This window comes from Panthera onca, chromosome B1 (assembly GCF_046562875.1).
Source record: "Panthera onca isolate mPanOnc1 chromosome B1, mPanOnc1 haplotype 2, whole genome shotgun sequence".
Classification (NCBI taxonomy): domain Eukaryota; kingdom Metazoa; phylum Chordata; class Mammalia; order Carnivora; family Felidae; genus Panthera; species Panthera onca.
This window is the reverse complement of record NC_138342.1, coordinates 61,029,414-61,044,583: the sequence shown is the minus strand read 5'-3', so window position 1 is coordinate 61,044,583 and position 15,170 is coordinate 61,029,414. Positions and strand designations below refer to the sequence as shown.

Genomic DNA, 15,170 nt, shown 5'->3' with positions numbered 1-15,170 from the left:
AATCTTAAGTACTTAACTAGAAGCTGAAGTTTTAATCAAGGAAGGAACCAAAAGTTCCTTTTGTTGATACCAAAGGTATCAAAATAGCCAAAGGAACCAGTTCCTTTGATTTTTTTTTTTTAACTTACTTTGAAATTGAAGTATATTGTAAGATGAAGCCCAGTGTGACTGTCTTTTCTCTTATTTGTGTATATGTGTTAATTTTCTTTCCTCCACTCCTCTCTCACTGGTATTAAGAGATTCAGAAAAGATAGTGCCAGTTGATAAAGAGCAATTTCCCATGAGAGCTGGAGTAGCTATGCTTCAGGAATTAGTCTAGGCAAATGGAGAAGAAACATTTTAAGAAACAAGAATGAATAAAAGGATGTTGATAAAGATACACAGGGATTAAGTGGGGTAAAGTTGGAAAGTAGGATGATCTCTGAAGTAGTTGAGGCTCTGTAAATTATATCTCGGAGGCCACATATAATCATGTTGGTATTTGGATGAATAGATAGGACTGATTATTTTTAATTGACATGGAAAAGTGAATTTATATTGTGCATCCCAGTGTGACACAAATCTCCATATTTTCAAATGTTCATAGGAAAAAGTGGGGTTTAATACATAGAATTTTACTTTATCCAAAAAGATGTTAGATGATAATTGCTCTTAATCTTTGAAGGTGCTAGAGGCTAACAACCACATGAAGATTCCCTTTTACAGAAGAATCCTTTAATCTCGGCTATCTTTGTTGAACTGTATCGTCTTGTAGGTTTGACCAGAGGTCACATCTCAATTTATAAATTAGAAAATTGAGATCCCAAAAGCTAACTCTTTCATTGGTCTTAGATAGTTAAAATCTTTCTTAGTCCCATGTTCAGAGGTTTCTTTTTGATCATTAAAAAAAAAAAAAAAAATGGAAGGACCCAAATCCCAGAAATTGCTTACCTATGAGTTGAATACTTTGCTGTGAATAATAAGAATTGCACAGTTGTTCTTGTAATCACATTTATTCTGAATGTGTAATTTGGTTCTTTTGTTTTTCCTCTTGACTAGATTGTGATATACATTGGCTGTGCATGAATTATAAATGCAAACTTAAGGGGTGCCTGGGTGGCTCAGTGGGTTAAATTTCTGACTCTTGATTATCAGCTCAGGTCATGATCTCAGTTTGTGAGATTAACTTTACCACAGCCCAAGGAGCCTGCTTGGGACTCTCTTCCCTCCTCCCCCCTCCCCGCCCTGCTCATGCATGCACTTGCTCTCTCTTTCTCTCTGTCTCTCAAAATAAATAAACATTAAAAAAGTATATATAATTTTCACATTAATTTTACTAGATAAGTACTTCACACTTATTCAAAATAAAAATACTGTGTAGCTTTAGCTTTGTTACTTTAAATATATAGCAAATGAGAGTTCTTTTATGCATTAGGGTTTGTTAATCCTTACTGGAAGTTTTAGGTTTTGGAGGAAACTAATGGCACCTGAAATGACAGTATCTGATTCTGCTTTGTGAATTTTTTCTTTTCTCTCTCTCTCTCTCTCTCTCTCTTTTTTTTTTTTTTTTTTTTTTATGAGTTGGTTTATTTGTAAGTGGTACAGAATTCAAGGGAGAACAAAAGACTGAAGAACAGACTGGCAGGATTCTAGGTTGGGTTTGCTCTGACCTCAGAGTAAGGTAGAAATAGCTAAGTAACAAGAAATAAAGAGATGAGCCCCCGCTGTATGTTGTTTCTTTTTTTCTTTTTTTTCCAAAGTTTATTCTTGAATGTACAGAAGGCTCCAACACAACACTTCTTTCTACCTCTTGGTGGCAACAGATTTTATGGCAGAGAATGCAGATGTTTTAAACAGCAGTAAGGATCACTATCTCCTGATGGAGACAGAAGAAACTGCTTACTTTTTGCTAGATTTCTCCATTCCTCCTGTGGCCAGAGGAGCCTTCCCCCATGGCCTTCACTTTACCTCTTCTAGCTGCTTCAGGGGCTTCTTCTTGCCACTGCCCTATCCCTAGACCCTGCCACTGGAAGCAGTGAATTAACTTTTTTTCTTTTTTTGGATTCACTATTTTTGAAAGCAAGTAAGATGCTATTTAAAAATTTAAACAGATTTGTTGTTTACTATTTCAAGACAGTTGTAAAAGGAGAGAGCATTATGTGAAAACTGAATTGGGAGTCACTGGGATTATATAGAGCTACATTTTTTAAAACTTTTTTTAATGTTTATTATTTAATTTTTTCATTTTTGAGAGAGAGAGACACAGCACAAGTGGGGGGTGGGGTGGGCAGAGAGAGAGGGAGACACAGAATCTGAAGCAGGCTCCAGGCTCTGAGCTGTCAGCACAGAACTTGACGCAGGGCTCGAACCCACAAACTGCTAGATCACGACCTGAGCCAAAGTCAGACACTTAACCGACCGAGCCACACAGGAGCTACAGAGCTACAGTCTTCCTATAGGCTCTGCTGTGGTTGATAACCTGATTTTTATTTAAATGTTTTTAAATAATGTTTTGTTTAATAAAATTTTAAATAAAATAGTTTTAAATAATGTTTTATCACAGTTGTAATGATTATGGCAGCTTATTTTTGGCTGTAAAATTTTTTGTTTAAAGGAAACCTACATTGAGATTTATTTGTTAAGCAGGAATTTAAACTCATCCCAGTTGACCTATAGGTACACATAGATACTGTGAATTTTTTCCAGTACTTTTAAGTGTAGTAGGAAAGGATGTTTAATTATAAATATATATTTAAACAAGTAATATTTAACTTTTTACTTTTTTTTTCTCTTTTCTGATTCTTAATGTTATAATTTTGACTGTTCTGGGGGCTATAATCATGTTAGTAATTTTTTTTTTAAGTTTCATGTATTTTGAGAGCGAGAAGGAGGGGAAGGGAGGGAAGGGCAGAGAGAGAGAGGGAGCGAGAGAATCTCAAGCAGTCTCCACACTCATCGCAGAGCCCTACTGGGAGTTCAATCTCAAGACTGCAAGATCATGACCTGAACTGGTTCAAGAGTCAAATGCTCAACTGACTGAGCCACACAGGCACCTTGTAAGGCATTTACTTTAAGTGATTGTATTTCTGGGCACCTGGGTGTTTCAGTCAGTTAAGTGTTCAACCTTGGCTCAACTCAGGTCACCATCTAATGGTTTGTGAGTTTGAGTCCTACCTTGGGCTCTGTGCTCTCAGCGCAGAGCCTGCTTCAGATCTCTGTCTCCCTTTCTCTCTCCCTCTCTCTCTTTCTCCCTGTCAGAAATAAACATGAAAAAAGTAAGTGATTGTGTTTCTATTTTTATTTTCTATTTGTTTTCTTTTTAATTTTTTAAGCCCCCTCCCTGTCAGCACAAACCCTCCCTCCCTTGCTTTGATTGTGTTTGTTTTTCTTGATCTGGCCTTTGAGATTTGAGCTTAACAGTACTTTATCATAGTGCCTAACCATTCTGTTCCCTATGTCCTTGTTTATATTCCACGACAAATTATAAACTTTACATTATTACGTTAATTTTAGGTGTATGATATACTGATTCAGTGCTTCTATACATCACCCTGTACCTGTCCCCCCACCCCTTTCCCATCTGGTAATCATCAGTTCTCTATAATTAAGAGTCTGTTTGTTTGTTTTCTTTCCCCTTCCTCCCCGCCCCTCATTTATTTATTTATTTACTTATTAAAATAGGCTCCATGTCTGATGTGCGGCTCAAACTCATAACCCTGAGATCAAGAGTCTCCAGCTCTACCAACCGGCACTCCCAAGAGTCTGTTTCTTGATTTGTCTCTCTTATTTTTTTCCCTTTGCTTCTTTGTTTTGTTTCATAAATTTCACCAGATTGTAAACTTTTTTTTTTCATTTTTAAAATTTTTATTTATTTTTTTAATTTGCATCCAAATTAGCATATAGTGCAACAGTAATTTCAGGAGTAGATTCCTTAGTGCCCCTTACCCATTTAGCCCATCCCCCCTCCAGCAACCCTCTGTTTGTTCTCCATATTTAAGAGTCTCCTATGTTTTGTCCCCTTCCCTGTTCTTATATTATTTTTGCTTCCCTTCCCTTATGTTCATCTGTTCTGTGTCTTAAAGTCCTCATATGAGAGAAGTCATGTGATATTTGTCTTTCTCTGACTTATTTGGCTTAGCATAATACCCTCTAGTTCTATCCACATAGTTCCAAATGGCAAGATTTCATTCTTTTTGATTGCCACGTAATTCTCCATTGTGTATATATATACACCACATCTTTATCCATTCATCCATCGATGGACATTTGGGCTCTCTCCATACTTAGGCTGTTGTTGATAGTGCTGCTGTAAACATTGGGGTGCATGTGCCCCTTCAAAACAGCACACCTGTATCCCGTGGATAAATTCCTAGTAGATAAATGGCTGGGTCGTAGGGTAGTTCTATTTTTTAATTTTTTGAGGAACCTCTATACTGTCTTCCAGAGTGGCTGCACCAGTTTGCATTCCCACCAGCAATGCAAAAGAGACCCTCTTTCTCCAAATCCTCACCAACATCTGTTGTTGCCTGAGTTGTTAATGTTAGCTGTTCTGAGGGGTGTGAGGTGGTATCTCATTGTGGTTTTGGTGTGTATTTCCCTGATGATGAGTGATGTTGAGCATTTTTTCGTGTTTCGGTTGGCCATCTGGATGTCTTTCTCGGAGAAGTGTCTATTCATGTCTTTTTCCCGTTTCTTCACTGGATTATTTGGTTTTTGGGTAGATTATAAACTTCTTTAGCCCTATCTTAATCTTGTTCATCAGGTATCCCCTTTATTAATAGCACCTGGCAATGTAGTAAATGCTTACTTAGTTAATGGAAAGAAATAACTGGACGTAGGCCAAATGTAAAACATATTATTGTCTGCTGATTTTTAAAAAATTTTTAAAATATATTTATTTATTTTTAGGAGAGCATTAGTGGGATAGGGGTGGGGGAGGGACAGGACATAGGACCCTAAGTGGGCTCTGCACTGACAGGCTGACAGTAGGAGGCCCAATCTGGGGTTCAAACTCCCAAATTGTGAGATCATGACCTGAGCCAAAGTTGGACAGCCCAACCGACTGAGCCACTCAGGTGCACCAGGTTATTGCTTATTTTTTATGGTAATCATTATCATTTTGAAGGCAGTGAAATAATTCCAAGGAGAGAGAATACAAAGAAGATACAAGTCTATAGTTTCCCATGATAAGTGTAATCTCCTGGTCCTAACTGGTGCCTTTGTCTGACTTTTAAAAATAAACCATTGGAATCCAAGGACATAGATTATAGTCCCCAAAAGGAGAAGGGTACTGTGGACAGAAAGACTTGGTTATGGTGTTCATTGTGTGAGGCAGCATAGTACCCTCTTGGGAATAAGAGAAAGAACTGTATGACACTCCCCACCCCCACCCTCCCTGGAGGAATAGAGATGAAGGAACTGTGAATGTTGGAATTTACCAGTAGTTGTTGGGAAGTTATGATTTTGTTGTTATAAATTGCTTTTAAACAAATGCATTAATTTTCTTTATTCCTATTTGTATGGCTAAGAAAATTTCCTTCCTGAAAGTTTATGAACATGACTTTTTAATAATCATTTTTGTGTTTGCTCCCTTAGCATTTGACATTGTGCAGCAAAGAAATGGTTATGGAGAAGCCCAGTCCGCTGCTTGTAGGGCGGGAGTTTGTGAGGCAATATTATACTTTGCTGAATAAAGCTCCAGAATATTTACACAGGTAAATTCTGAATGGATTATTTGGTATTTTTATTTAGATTATTTTCTTGAGTAGAACTACATATATGTCGTCTTTCCTGTCTCATGTTCTGATTGTTTCTTTGCAAACCATATCCAATATTTCAACTGCCTGATGGCTAAAACCGATTTTTTTAAAAATGAAATCTGCAGTAAGAAAAACGCTTCACATCATACACACATACACAATTATATTCTTGAGTATTTTGTATAAAATACAACATATAATTTGTATAAAATGTACATGTGTATAATGTGGAGTGTTTTTCTTGGGCTTGACCAACTGATGGATTCTAATCTGCAGTTTGAAATTATGGATGTAAGTTGTCTTTTAAGTTTCTTATAGCAGTGTTAGAAAATGAATCATTTAAGTGACTGGTGAAAATTTCTTCTGATCTGCAAAATACTGTTCCTTGGTACAACAACAACAGTAGCCTTGTTTACTATTTTGGCAAGAGTTGGACATCTGTAAGCTTATTTTTTCTAGAATTTTTCTAGAATTTGAAATGAAATTGATTTATATTGTAAGTAGTATTTATAATTTTTGTTCTTCCTGTGTATTTTAGCAGGTGGATTAGGCTTTGCAATTATTTGTTGTACCAGCCACATGAGTTAAAGGATAAATCATTGCCACTTCATGTGGGAAAAGCTATTAAAAGGACTTGGATTCTTTTAGCTAGGTCCTCTTCTAAGGACATTCTAAAGTTAGATTTTGAAATATGCCTTGCATTATTCAAGACCTGTTTCTATAACTAATACCCTTCTTCAAAAAAAAAAAAAAAATCCAAAAATAAATACCTGTACATTTTTCTAATTATAGAAATAAAAGACATTTTTGTTGACAGTGTGTGTAAAGGAGTTTAGAGTGGGGAGGGGAGAATGGATTTAATAGGGCCTTTCCTTATCTGAAATTTAGTGTTTATATAACGTAGATATTAAACAGGGAACTTTTTTTGTAGCGACATTAAGGCTCTCTATCATTTCAAATAAAAGTATTTATAATTTTTTACTTTTTAACAGACTTTGGTGAGTATCCTTACACGTGTATCTTTGTGCACCTTTCTAGTTACTAAGTTCCTACACGTAGAATTGTTAAATCAAAGGTATGATCATTTCTAAGACATTTCTTACATACACTCTACAGCCAAATTGTGCTCCAGAAAAATGATAGAAGTTCACATGTTTGCAAGAAAGTTTGCCAGAAGTTACATGTTTGCAAGAAAATAGTGTAAACTTAAAAATACAGATAGTAGTTAAAAGCATAGACTATAGAGCGGGACTGTCTGGGTTCATTTCGTGTCTTAGCTACTACCCCACTTGTGTAGTCTTCAGAGAGTTAATTTAACCTCTTGTGAACCTCAGTTTGCTCATTTACAAAAGAGCGCTTATTTAATGAGGTTGTGAGGGCAATCAGAGAACTTTGCTTGGCATAGAGGAAGTCTTACATGTTTCATTAACAATAGGAGCTGAGTTCTCTTTATGAAAGAATTAACATTGTGTGTTTGATAATCTTAATTTAGAAGGATATTCTAATTGCTTTAGGTAATGCCGTAGAAACACTAGTTTATCATGTACTTAAGAGCAGTATAAAATATTAATGATATAATAGATAATGAAATGTAAATTTTCTTATTTGGTCTCTGAATTGTTTGAATTATTATAAATCTAACTAAACTGTTTTAATCTAAGCCTTTGGAATTAGTAATCATTTGGAACTTTGAGTAGAATGTTAAACAGCATCTATTTCCCAAACCTAGATAACTGAGTTACTGTATTTGAAGGGAAAACTGGGTCAGTTACTTACTACAGCATCAGTATTTAGAACGTATTTTGAATATCTCATTCTTTCATTTAAGAAGATTGGATAGGAATTAGATGAGAATAGCAAATGATTGCATGTATATTCAGAGTGCCAGGAACACTAAAAATTCTGTCATTAATCACTTAATCCTTACAACAGCCTTATGGAGTAGTTACTGTTGTTTTTGATGACCAAGGAAACTGAACTTAAGGACCGTAAGTAACTTCATCAAGATTATACAACTAATGAGGGATGGAGCCAGACATACAAGCTATGTCTCTTTTAAACCAGAACTTTGCTGCCTCTTAGATTTGAATGTTAATCAATTATCACTGGCCTTATAGGTTTTATGGAAGGAATTCTTCCTATGTTCATGGTGGAGTAGATGCTAGTGGAAAGCCCCAGGAAGCTGTTTATGGCCAAAATGTAAGTATCGATTTCATACACATTTTAGATTTTTTGTGCCCATGGATTTCTTCTTGAAAGTGATCATTAGTTGTAACTAGAATGTATGTTACAATAGTTTTTAAATGTGCTTTCAGTTCTTATAAATACCCATTTTGTTTGAAACAAGATAGTACACTGGGTTGGGTACCAAGGAGAAGATAGGTTATTATCTATCCTTGATGTATTTTATACATGAAACAGTTGAGAACAATGTATTAAGTTTATAACAATATGGGCTAAGCCTTCTATTACAGGGATGCACAGAACCAAATGTACCTTATGACCTTGTAGATGATGTGGGACTTTAGCTAGACTCTGAATTACATACAGAATTTGGCCTTACCAGACAACAGGAAATTGAAGGTAGAAGAAATGGCACCAGAAAACACACAGTAAAGTAAAACCAGTTTTGAAGTCAAGGAATAGTTAACATAGTTTGTGTGCATGACTAAAGACTTAATACAGAACAGTGGGAGACAGCTATATAAAACTTGTTAATACTGCTTAATAGGAGGCAGCCATAGGGATCTCTTCTAGAGAGCTGTGACTTGTTGAAAATGGTGGTTTAGGAGCATCAGTCTGGCAGTAATGCGTGTCATGGTGGAATGGATTCAAATGAGGCAGAAGGATTAAGTAGTTAATATTCTAGAGTTCTGACTGAGGAAATCAGTGAATGTCTGCAGTATTAAGTATGAGGCAGAAAGATTAAGTAGTTAATATTCTAGAGTTGTGAGGAAATCAGTGAAAGTCTGTGGTATTAAGTAATGCAGTATCATAAGAGTTTGTATGTCTTTTCTCCTATTAAAGGATATACACCACAAAGTATTATCTCTGAACTTCAGTGAATGTCATACTAAAATTCGTCATGTGGATGCTCATGCAACTTTGAGTGATGGAGTAGTTGTCCAGGTGATGGGTTTGCTATCTAACAGTGGACAGCCAGAGCGGAAGTTTATGCAGACCTTTGTTCTGGCTCCTGAAGTAAGTTTTCATTTCACTCAATTTTCATTTGTATGATTTTGATTGTTATTAGTTGCTTGAAGTGTTCCGAGTTTCTTACAGATTTAGATAGGCATGTAGCTAAATTGGAGAGCTTGGTATTGGACCCATTGATAAACATGGGCAATGCCAGGGTTAGGGGCACCAACGTTTCATGCAGCTGAAAATCGACACATAACTTTTGACTTTTCAAAAACTCTACTAATAGCCTGTCATTGACCAGAAGCCTTACTGATAGTATAAACAGTTGATTAACATATATTTTGTATGTTATATGTATTCTATACTGTAGTCTTATAATAAAGTACGCTAGAGAAAAGAAAATGGTATTACATGAGAGAAAATACATTTACAGTACATTACTGTGTTTATCAAAAAGTCATGTGTAAGTTGGAGTGCAGTTCAAACTTGTGTTGTTTAGGGTTAGCTATAATTTGAGCTTTTGTGGGTGTGTATACACTTTGCTATTTATTTTTTGATTGTTTTCACTTTGCCTATTTAGAAGTAAAAGTCATGCTGACACAAATGTATAAATAGGTTACTAAGATTATATACATAATACAAAAAGTATCTTGTTTTAAGAAGTTATGTTAAAATGGAAAAGTTTCATTTGTTAATTAGTCCTAGTTCTCTTCTATTGAGTAGCCATTTCTTGAGTTCCAATATTTGGTCTTTTATAAGTGTACTTTATATTAATACAGCATGTTCAATTTTGGAAAATCACATTGAGTCTATATTATATTTCTATAGTTTTTTTAAAATTATGTAGTGTTAAAATAGATAACACATATGCCACGTAATTTTTATTTAATTTTTTTTTTTTTATGTTTATTCACTTTTTGAGAGACAGAGACAGAGTGTGAGCAGGGCAGGGGGCAGAGAGAGAGGGAGACACAGAATTGGAAGCAGGCTCCAGGCTCTGAGCTGTCAGCACACAGCCCGATGCAGGGCTCGAACTCACGAACTGTGAGATCGTGACCTGAGCTGAAGTTGGATGCTTAACTGACTGAGCCACCCAGGCGCCCCTGCAATTTGTTCTTTTTATGCAGTGCCAAATATATTGGTATTTAATGGAATATTTGAATTTTGTTTTCCTGTAGGGATCTGTTCCAAATAAGTTTTATGTTCACAATGATATGTTTCGTTATGAAGATGAAGTATTTGGTGATTCTGAACCAGAGCTCGATGAAGGTGAGGTTACTTTCAAGATAGAAAGATTCTATCAGTGCTCTTCAAGGACATGAAAAGTGCAGAACTTACAGAAGTTTGCCTCTATTGTAACTGAGTCAAAACCCCCCTTTCTCCTTTTTGTTAAAAAGAAATAGATGTTCATTATATAAAAATGAGACATAGAAAGTGAAAAAAAATTCAGTCTTATTCTCTATAAACAAGAGTTTGGTGCCTGTTACAGAATTTTGCTGGATCCTATCCTTAGCAATACTTTCTTTTATAAAAATGCAGTTACGATGGTTCAAAGGTTGCTTTTTTCCACTTAGTGTGTCTTTGTTTGCTGTCAGTTTTTTGGCTATCCCAATTCTTTTTTTGATCCTTCATTTATATGTATCGGTTTGTTTCCTTTTCTTATCATTATTGTACTATTGATTAGCTGTGACAAAGGAAACAAACAGTTAAGGCTTTAATGTCATTTATTTCTACCTTTCGTTTTCTTACTAATCTTTTAAAATTAATTTTATTTTTTTAATGTTTATTTATTTTGAGAGAGAGTGAGCATGGCGGGGGTTGGGGCAGAGAGAGAGGGAGAGAGAGAATCCCAAGTAGGCTTCACACTGTCATCGCAGAGCCCAGTGTGGAGCTAGATCTCAGAAGCCGTGAGATCACAACCTGAGCTGAAATCAAGAGTCAGACACTTAACTGATTGAGCCACCCAGGTGCCTGCCCCTAGATCTTTTTTTAAAATAGAATGTATACCAAATTTCATCTTGCTTGCTCTTCGGTTTTTAAGAGAACAGGGAATACTGCAATTGAATGCCTTAGTAAGGAATAGGCCAATTTTTGAAACCATTATATCACTTCCTTAAACACTAAAAATATGTATATAAAATTGTTTGTTGAGCCTCTTAAAAAAGAGATGTGTATTATATATTGTCAGAATCAGAAGATGAGGTAGAAGAGGAACAAGAAGAAAGGCAACCATCCCCAGAACCTGTGCAAGAAAATGCTGATAGTGGTTACTATGAAGCTCATCCTGTGGCGTAAGAATAGTGTTTGCATGGCCAAATTTGGTCTAAATTATGATGTAGTTGTAATGTGGTTTTTGTTCTAGACTTACTGTTAGAAGTAAATTCTTGATAAAGCTACCTGTCAAGCCAGGATTTTAGTACCATATATATATAGTATAGTGTATATATATATATATGCAAGAAGTTTGGAAAAATTGTTTTATTTATATAGAAAACTGAACATGGTTTTGCCCAAAGCAGTGATTACTTACTGATGATGTAGAGTACTTGGGACAACACAGAGAGCATTTTATTTTTATAAATATAGGGTTTATTTATAGTTAGTATTGAAGTAAACATTTTTAGTAATTTAGTATTCCCATTTGAAAATAGCAGGATCAAAGAAATGCTGTGCAAGACTGTCATTCTCTTCTGCCTTCCCTTCTACCTTCTAGTTCTTACTGGATTTTTGTTTCAAAACAGTTTATTACTAGTTAAGCACATTAGATTAGAGAAATACTACATTTTATTTTAGTCAAACCGATTGTTTCCTTCATACTGAAAAATGAATAAACTATTTGATTATAGTAATGGCATAGAGGAACCTTTGGAAGAGTCCTCTCATGAACCTGAACCTGAGCCAGAATCGGAAACAAAGACTGAAGAACTAAAGCCACAAGTGGAGGAGAAGAACTTAGAAGAATTAGAGGAGAAGTCTACTTCTCCTCCTCCTGCTGAACCTGTTTCTCTGCCACAGGAACCACCAAAGGTTAGATCAAAGAAGCTCTTTAGGCCTGTGACATCACACTTTTATATTTGGTGACATTAATGAAGCATGACCTTTGTTCTATTATGTTAAATTGTTTAATATAGTAAACCATGCTTTTTTTATGTATATGAAAGCTGTGGGGTTTTTTGTAATCCTGAGGAAATTTCTTTGTATTCCACCCCCCCCTCAAAATATCCCTAAGAGCGAAACTTACAATTAATCCTTGTCTGTGTGCAGTGTTTAGTCTCTTACATGAGATTATTTGAGTCCATGTATATAACTGAGAGTTGCTCTTCATTCTGTAGAAATCCTCTATGCACGAATGCAACTGGAGTCATGCAATTTCCCAACTTAAACAAGTTGGCCTATTAAAAGAAGAGGTACCTGTTATTTCCGGTTTAAATGGGAGCAATTTCCTTACACCACCAATTAAATGATCTTGGAAAGATGAGTGACACCCATAGTGTATCATTTAAGCCTACCTAAAACATCTTTTATCTTTCTGTAAAGTAGAAGGTTAAAGTATATTTGGGTAGTGAGAGGAGGAGATTCCTTGTTCAATTTGTGAATGTCTGTTAAAGTTTTCAGTGAGTACTCTCTTCTTTCCTATCCTTCCCCTCAACACCATCACACCTTATCTTTCCCCAAAAGGGGAAGGAATTGGTTCTATTAGGTTCTTATTTTTCTAGTATGTGTAGTTAGTGGTTTTGTTTGCCATTGCTCATCTCCTTAGAGCATATAGGAACGTGCTTGTGGATTTATGTAGTAGTTCAGACAAAACAGATAATCTTGCATAATGAGATTTTGAAAGCTGGCACATAGACTGGCATGTGTGTGTGTGCCTTTCTTTTGAGGAGTCCTCCAATATAGAACAATAGTTTAGAAATGAAAAGAAAGTATATATTTGGAAGTTTCCCTATAGGAATGTTGGTGGTTTTCCATGATTAGTAGTCTAGGTTTGTTGCATTTCCTGCAGGCTTTCTCCTGGGCTTCAGTGACCAGTAAAAACCTGCCTCCTAGTGGTACTGTTTCTTCCTCTGGAATTCCACCCCATGTTAAAGCACCAGTCTCACAGGTAACCGATCTGTGAACACATTGGATTGTATCCTTGTTACATTGCCAATTGCTTATCTCTTTTATACTTCTTTAAATGAGTCGATCAGAAATTATGGATTAAATATACAAAAATACTGTATTAAATGTCAGTGCACCCACTTTAAATAAATGCCAAATCTCCATTCATCATCTGCATAGGTAGTATTTGGGGTTTGGGTGTGAAATACACACTAAGTTGGTTTTACCAATATAGATAGATAGATAGATAGATAGATAGATAGATAGATAGATAGATAGATAGATAGAGTCATTTAAAAGGCTTCTTAAAATAACAAAAATGTTCCTTTTAAAGTTTTAAATCTTATTTAGTGAAAATGTTTTAGGGAAGAAATCTGGAAAGGCACAAAGTAGTATGGCATTATAAAAAAAAATCACTGTTTTAAAAAAATAGAAAACTTTAAAAACTATGCTGCCTAAACTCTCAGTCTGTAAGTGGTTCACTCCATTTAATTGAAGCCTGTACCAACTTATGACTGTAGTGTTCACTTAACTGATCATTCCAGTATTCTGCTTTTCATCTGTTTGTCATCTTACCCATTTCAGAGCTTTCAGAACACTGAAAATAAGACACTGGCTACCTGGTGTGTTTATTAGGTACAGTTTAAACTAAATTAGAATTTAGTTAATTCTATAGTACAGATAATGGGTATTCTATTCTTTTTCCTACATTTTGCATCAGACTTCATTCCACTAGAAAATTACATTTAAAACGGTTAGTGTACGTTAACCTCTTATTTGCTGTAAACAGTGAAACTTTGAGGTTTGAAAAAAGTAGCTAGTAATCCTAAGACAGCCTTTATGGTGTTGGTACACACAGTCAGCTACATAATAGAGCACGTGGCTTCAAGGTACCTGGTTTTTTTTTCCAGTTAACATATTCAGGAAATGTTGGATAATGGCAGATTACAAACCAGAATTGTGTCTTACTGAAGAAAACTAATTTGTCAGGTGTTGGTTGTGCTTTTCAACCCATCTGAAGACCTGATGAGTGACTTCTGAATTTTCTTTTGAAATTCTTGATTTCTTATCAGATTTGCATTTGAAATCCTTTGGATAGTTACTTCATCTTCTGAGTGTTGGCTACATTTATTTTAAACTTCCAGTTAAGAAATAAAACAGCTAATGCTTATTATGTCTTCAGTTTGTGCCAGGCATTGTGCAAAGCACTTTATATTCATTCTTACCTAATCCTCAGTCACCCTGTAAGGGTGCTTACTGTTACTATTCCTGTTTCACAGATGAGTAAATTGAGGCCCAGAGTACCTCAGCCTAAGGTCAGACAGCTGTATAAATAGCATAGGGCTGGACTTTGAATTTATGTAGTTGGACACCAGAGTCCCTCTGTGACTCATGTAAACCTATAGGTTTCTTTAGCCCATTGGAGGGGAATGTATCTCCATTTTCATCAAAGAAGAGTATTGTATTTAAGGCATGTCTGAATTACATTACATGAGATCCTAGCTTTTTGGCCAGGGGGAAAAAATTTTTTTTTTTTAGTTGTAGGAGACTAGATGGTATTTTCCAACCCATCCCCTTATTAACACATTTTTAAACAGTTATAATTTAAACTTCTATTTAAAATAATTTTCTGCTCTTTTTAGGCTATATTTAGAATGGATTCATGATTTTTCCACTAGATTTAATAAATCCTTCAATTTTATTTTATTACTTTGGTGTAGTATCCATTTCCTTATCACTTTTAACACAGTTTAATAAAAAGAATTAAATCTAATTGTAGAGTATTGGTAGGAATTAATTTAGAAGTAGGTAAGTTAATTTCATGGTAAAAAGGCTTTGTCTAGAAATTCACTAGTTTATCTAACTTTATCTAACTAGCTTATGTTCAGTTGAAGGACTTAGTAGTGGTTTTACCTGCTGTTGTTGATTTGATGGTTCCATTTTTATTTCATATTCTGTTTGACTTTCATTTGTGAGATTTGTCACCTGAGCACACATTCTGGTTATATGGAATTAATTTTAAGGCTCTAAAGTATAGTATGTGGTATGTTAGCCATTTTATCTCATTCGGAGTAAATCGTTTTAATCATGAAATTGAGCCTGAATAATTATGAATTCACAGCTGGCTTAGTTGACATATATGAATTGTTGAAAGGAATACTGGTTTACATATTTTTTCACACTGGCATC

General features: G+C 35.2%; 1 protein-coding gene across 5 annotated transcripts in view; it reads left to right on the top strand.

The window, feature by feature from the left end:
- G3BP2 (G3BP stress granule assembly factor 2) overlaps positions 1-15,170 on the top strand; it is a 78,148-nt gene that overhangs the window by 55,232 nt on the left and 7,746 nt on the right. For 4 of the 5 annotated variants that reach the window (XM_060654848.3, XM_060654851.3, XM_060654847.3 and 1 more), the window contains exons 2-8: positions 5,575-5,693; positions 7,856-7,937; positions 8,766-8,939; positions 10,058-10,148; positions 11,068-11,170; positions 11,726-11,906; positions 12,883-12,981. In XM_060654848.3, coding sequence (XP_060510831.1) covers positions 5,599-5,693; positions 7,856-7,937; positions 8,766-8,939; positions 10,058-10,148; positions 11,068-11,170; positions 11,726-11,906; positions 12,883-12,981 — 825 coding nt within the window. In that variant the 5' untranslated portion in view covers positions 5,575-5,598. The remainder of the gene's footprint in view (positions 1-5,574; positions 5,694-7,855; positions 7,938-8,765; positions 8,940-10,057; positions 10,149-11,067; positions 11,171-11,725; positions 11,907-12,882; positions 12,982-15,170) is intronic. The other variant, XM_060654852.3, reaches the window with a different exon arrangement.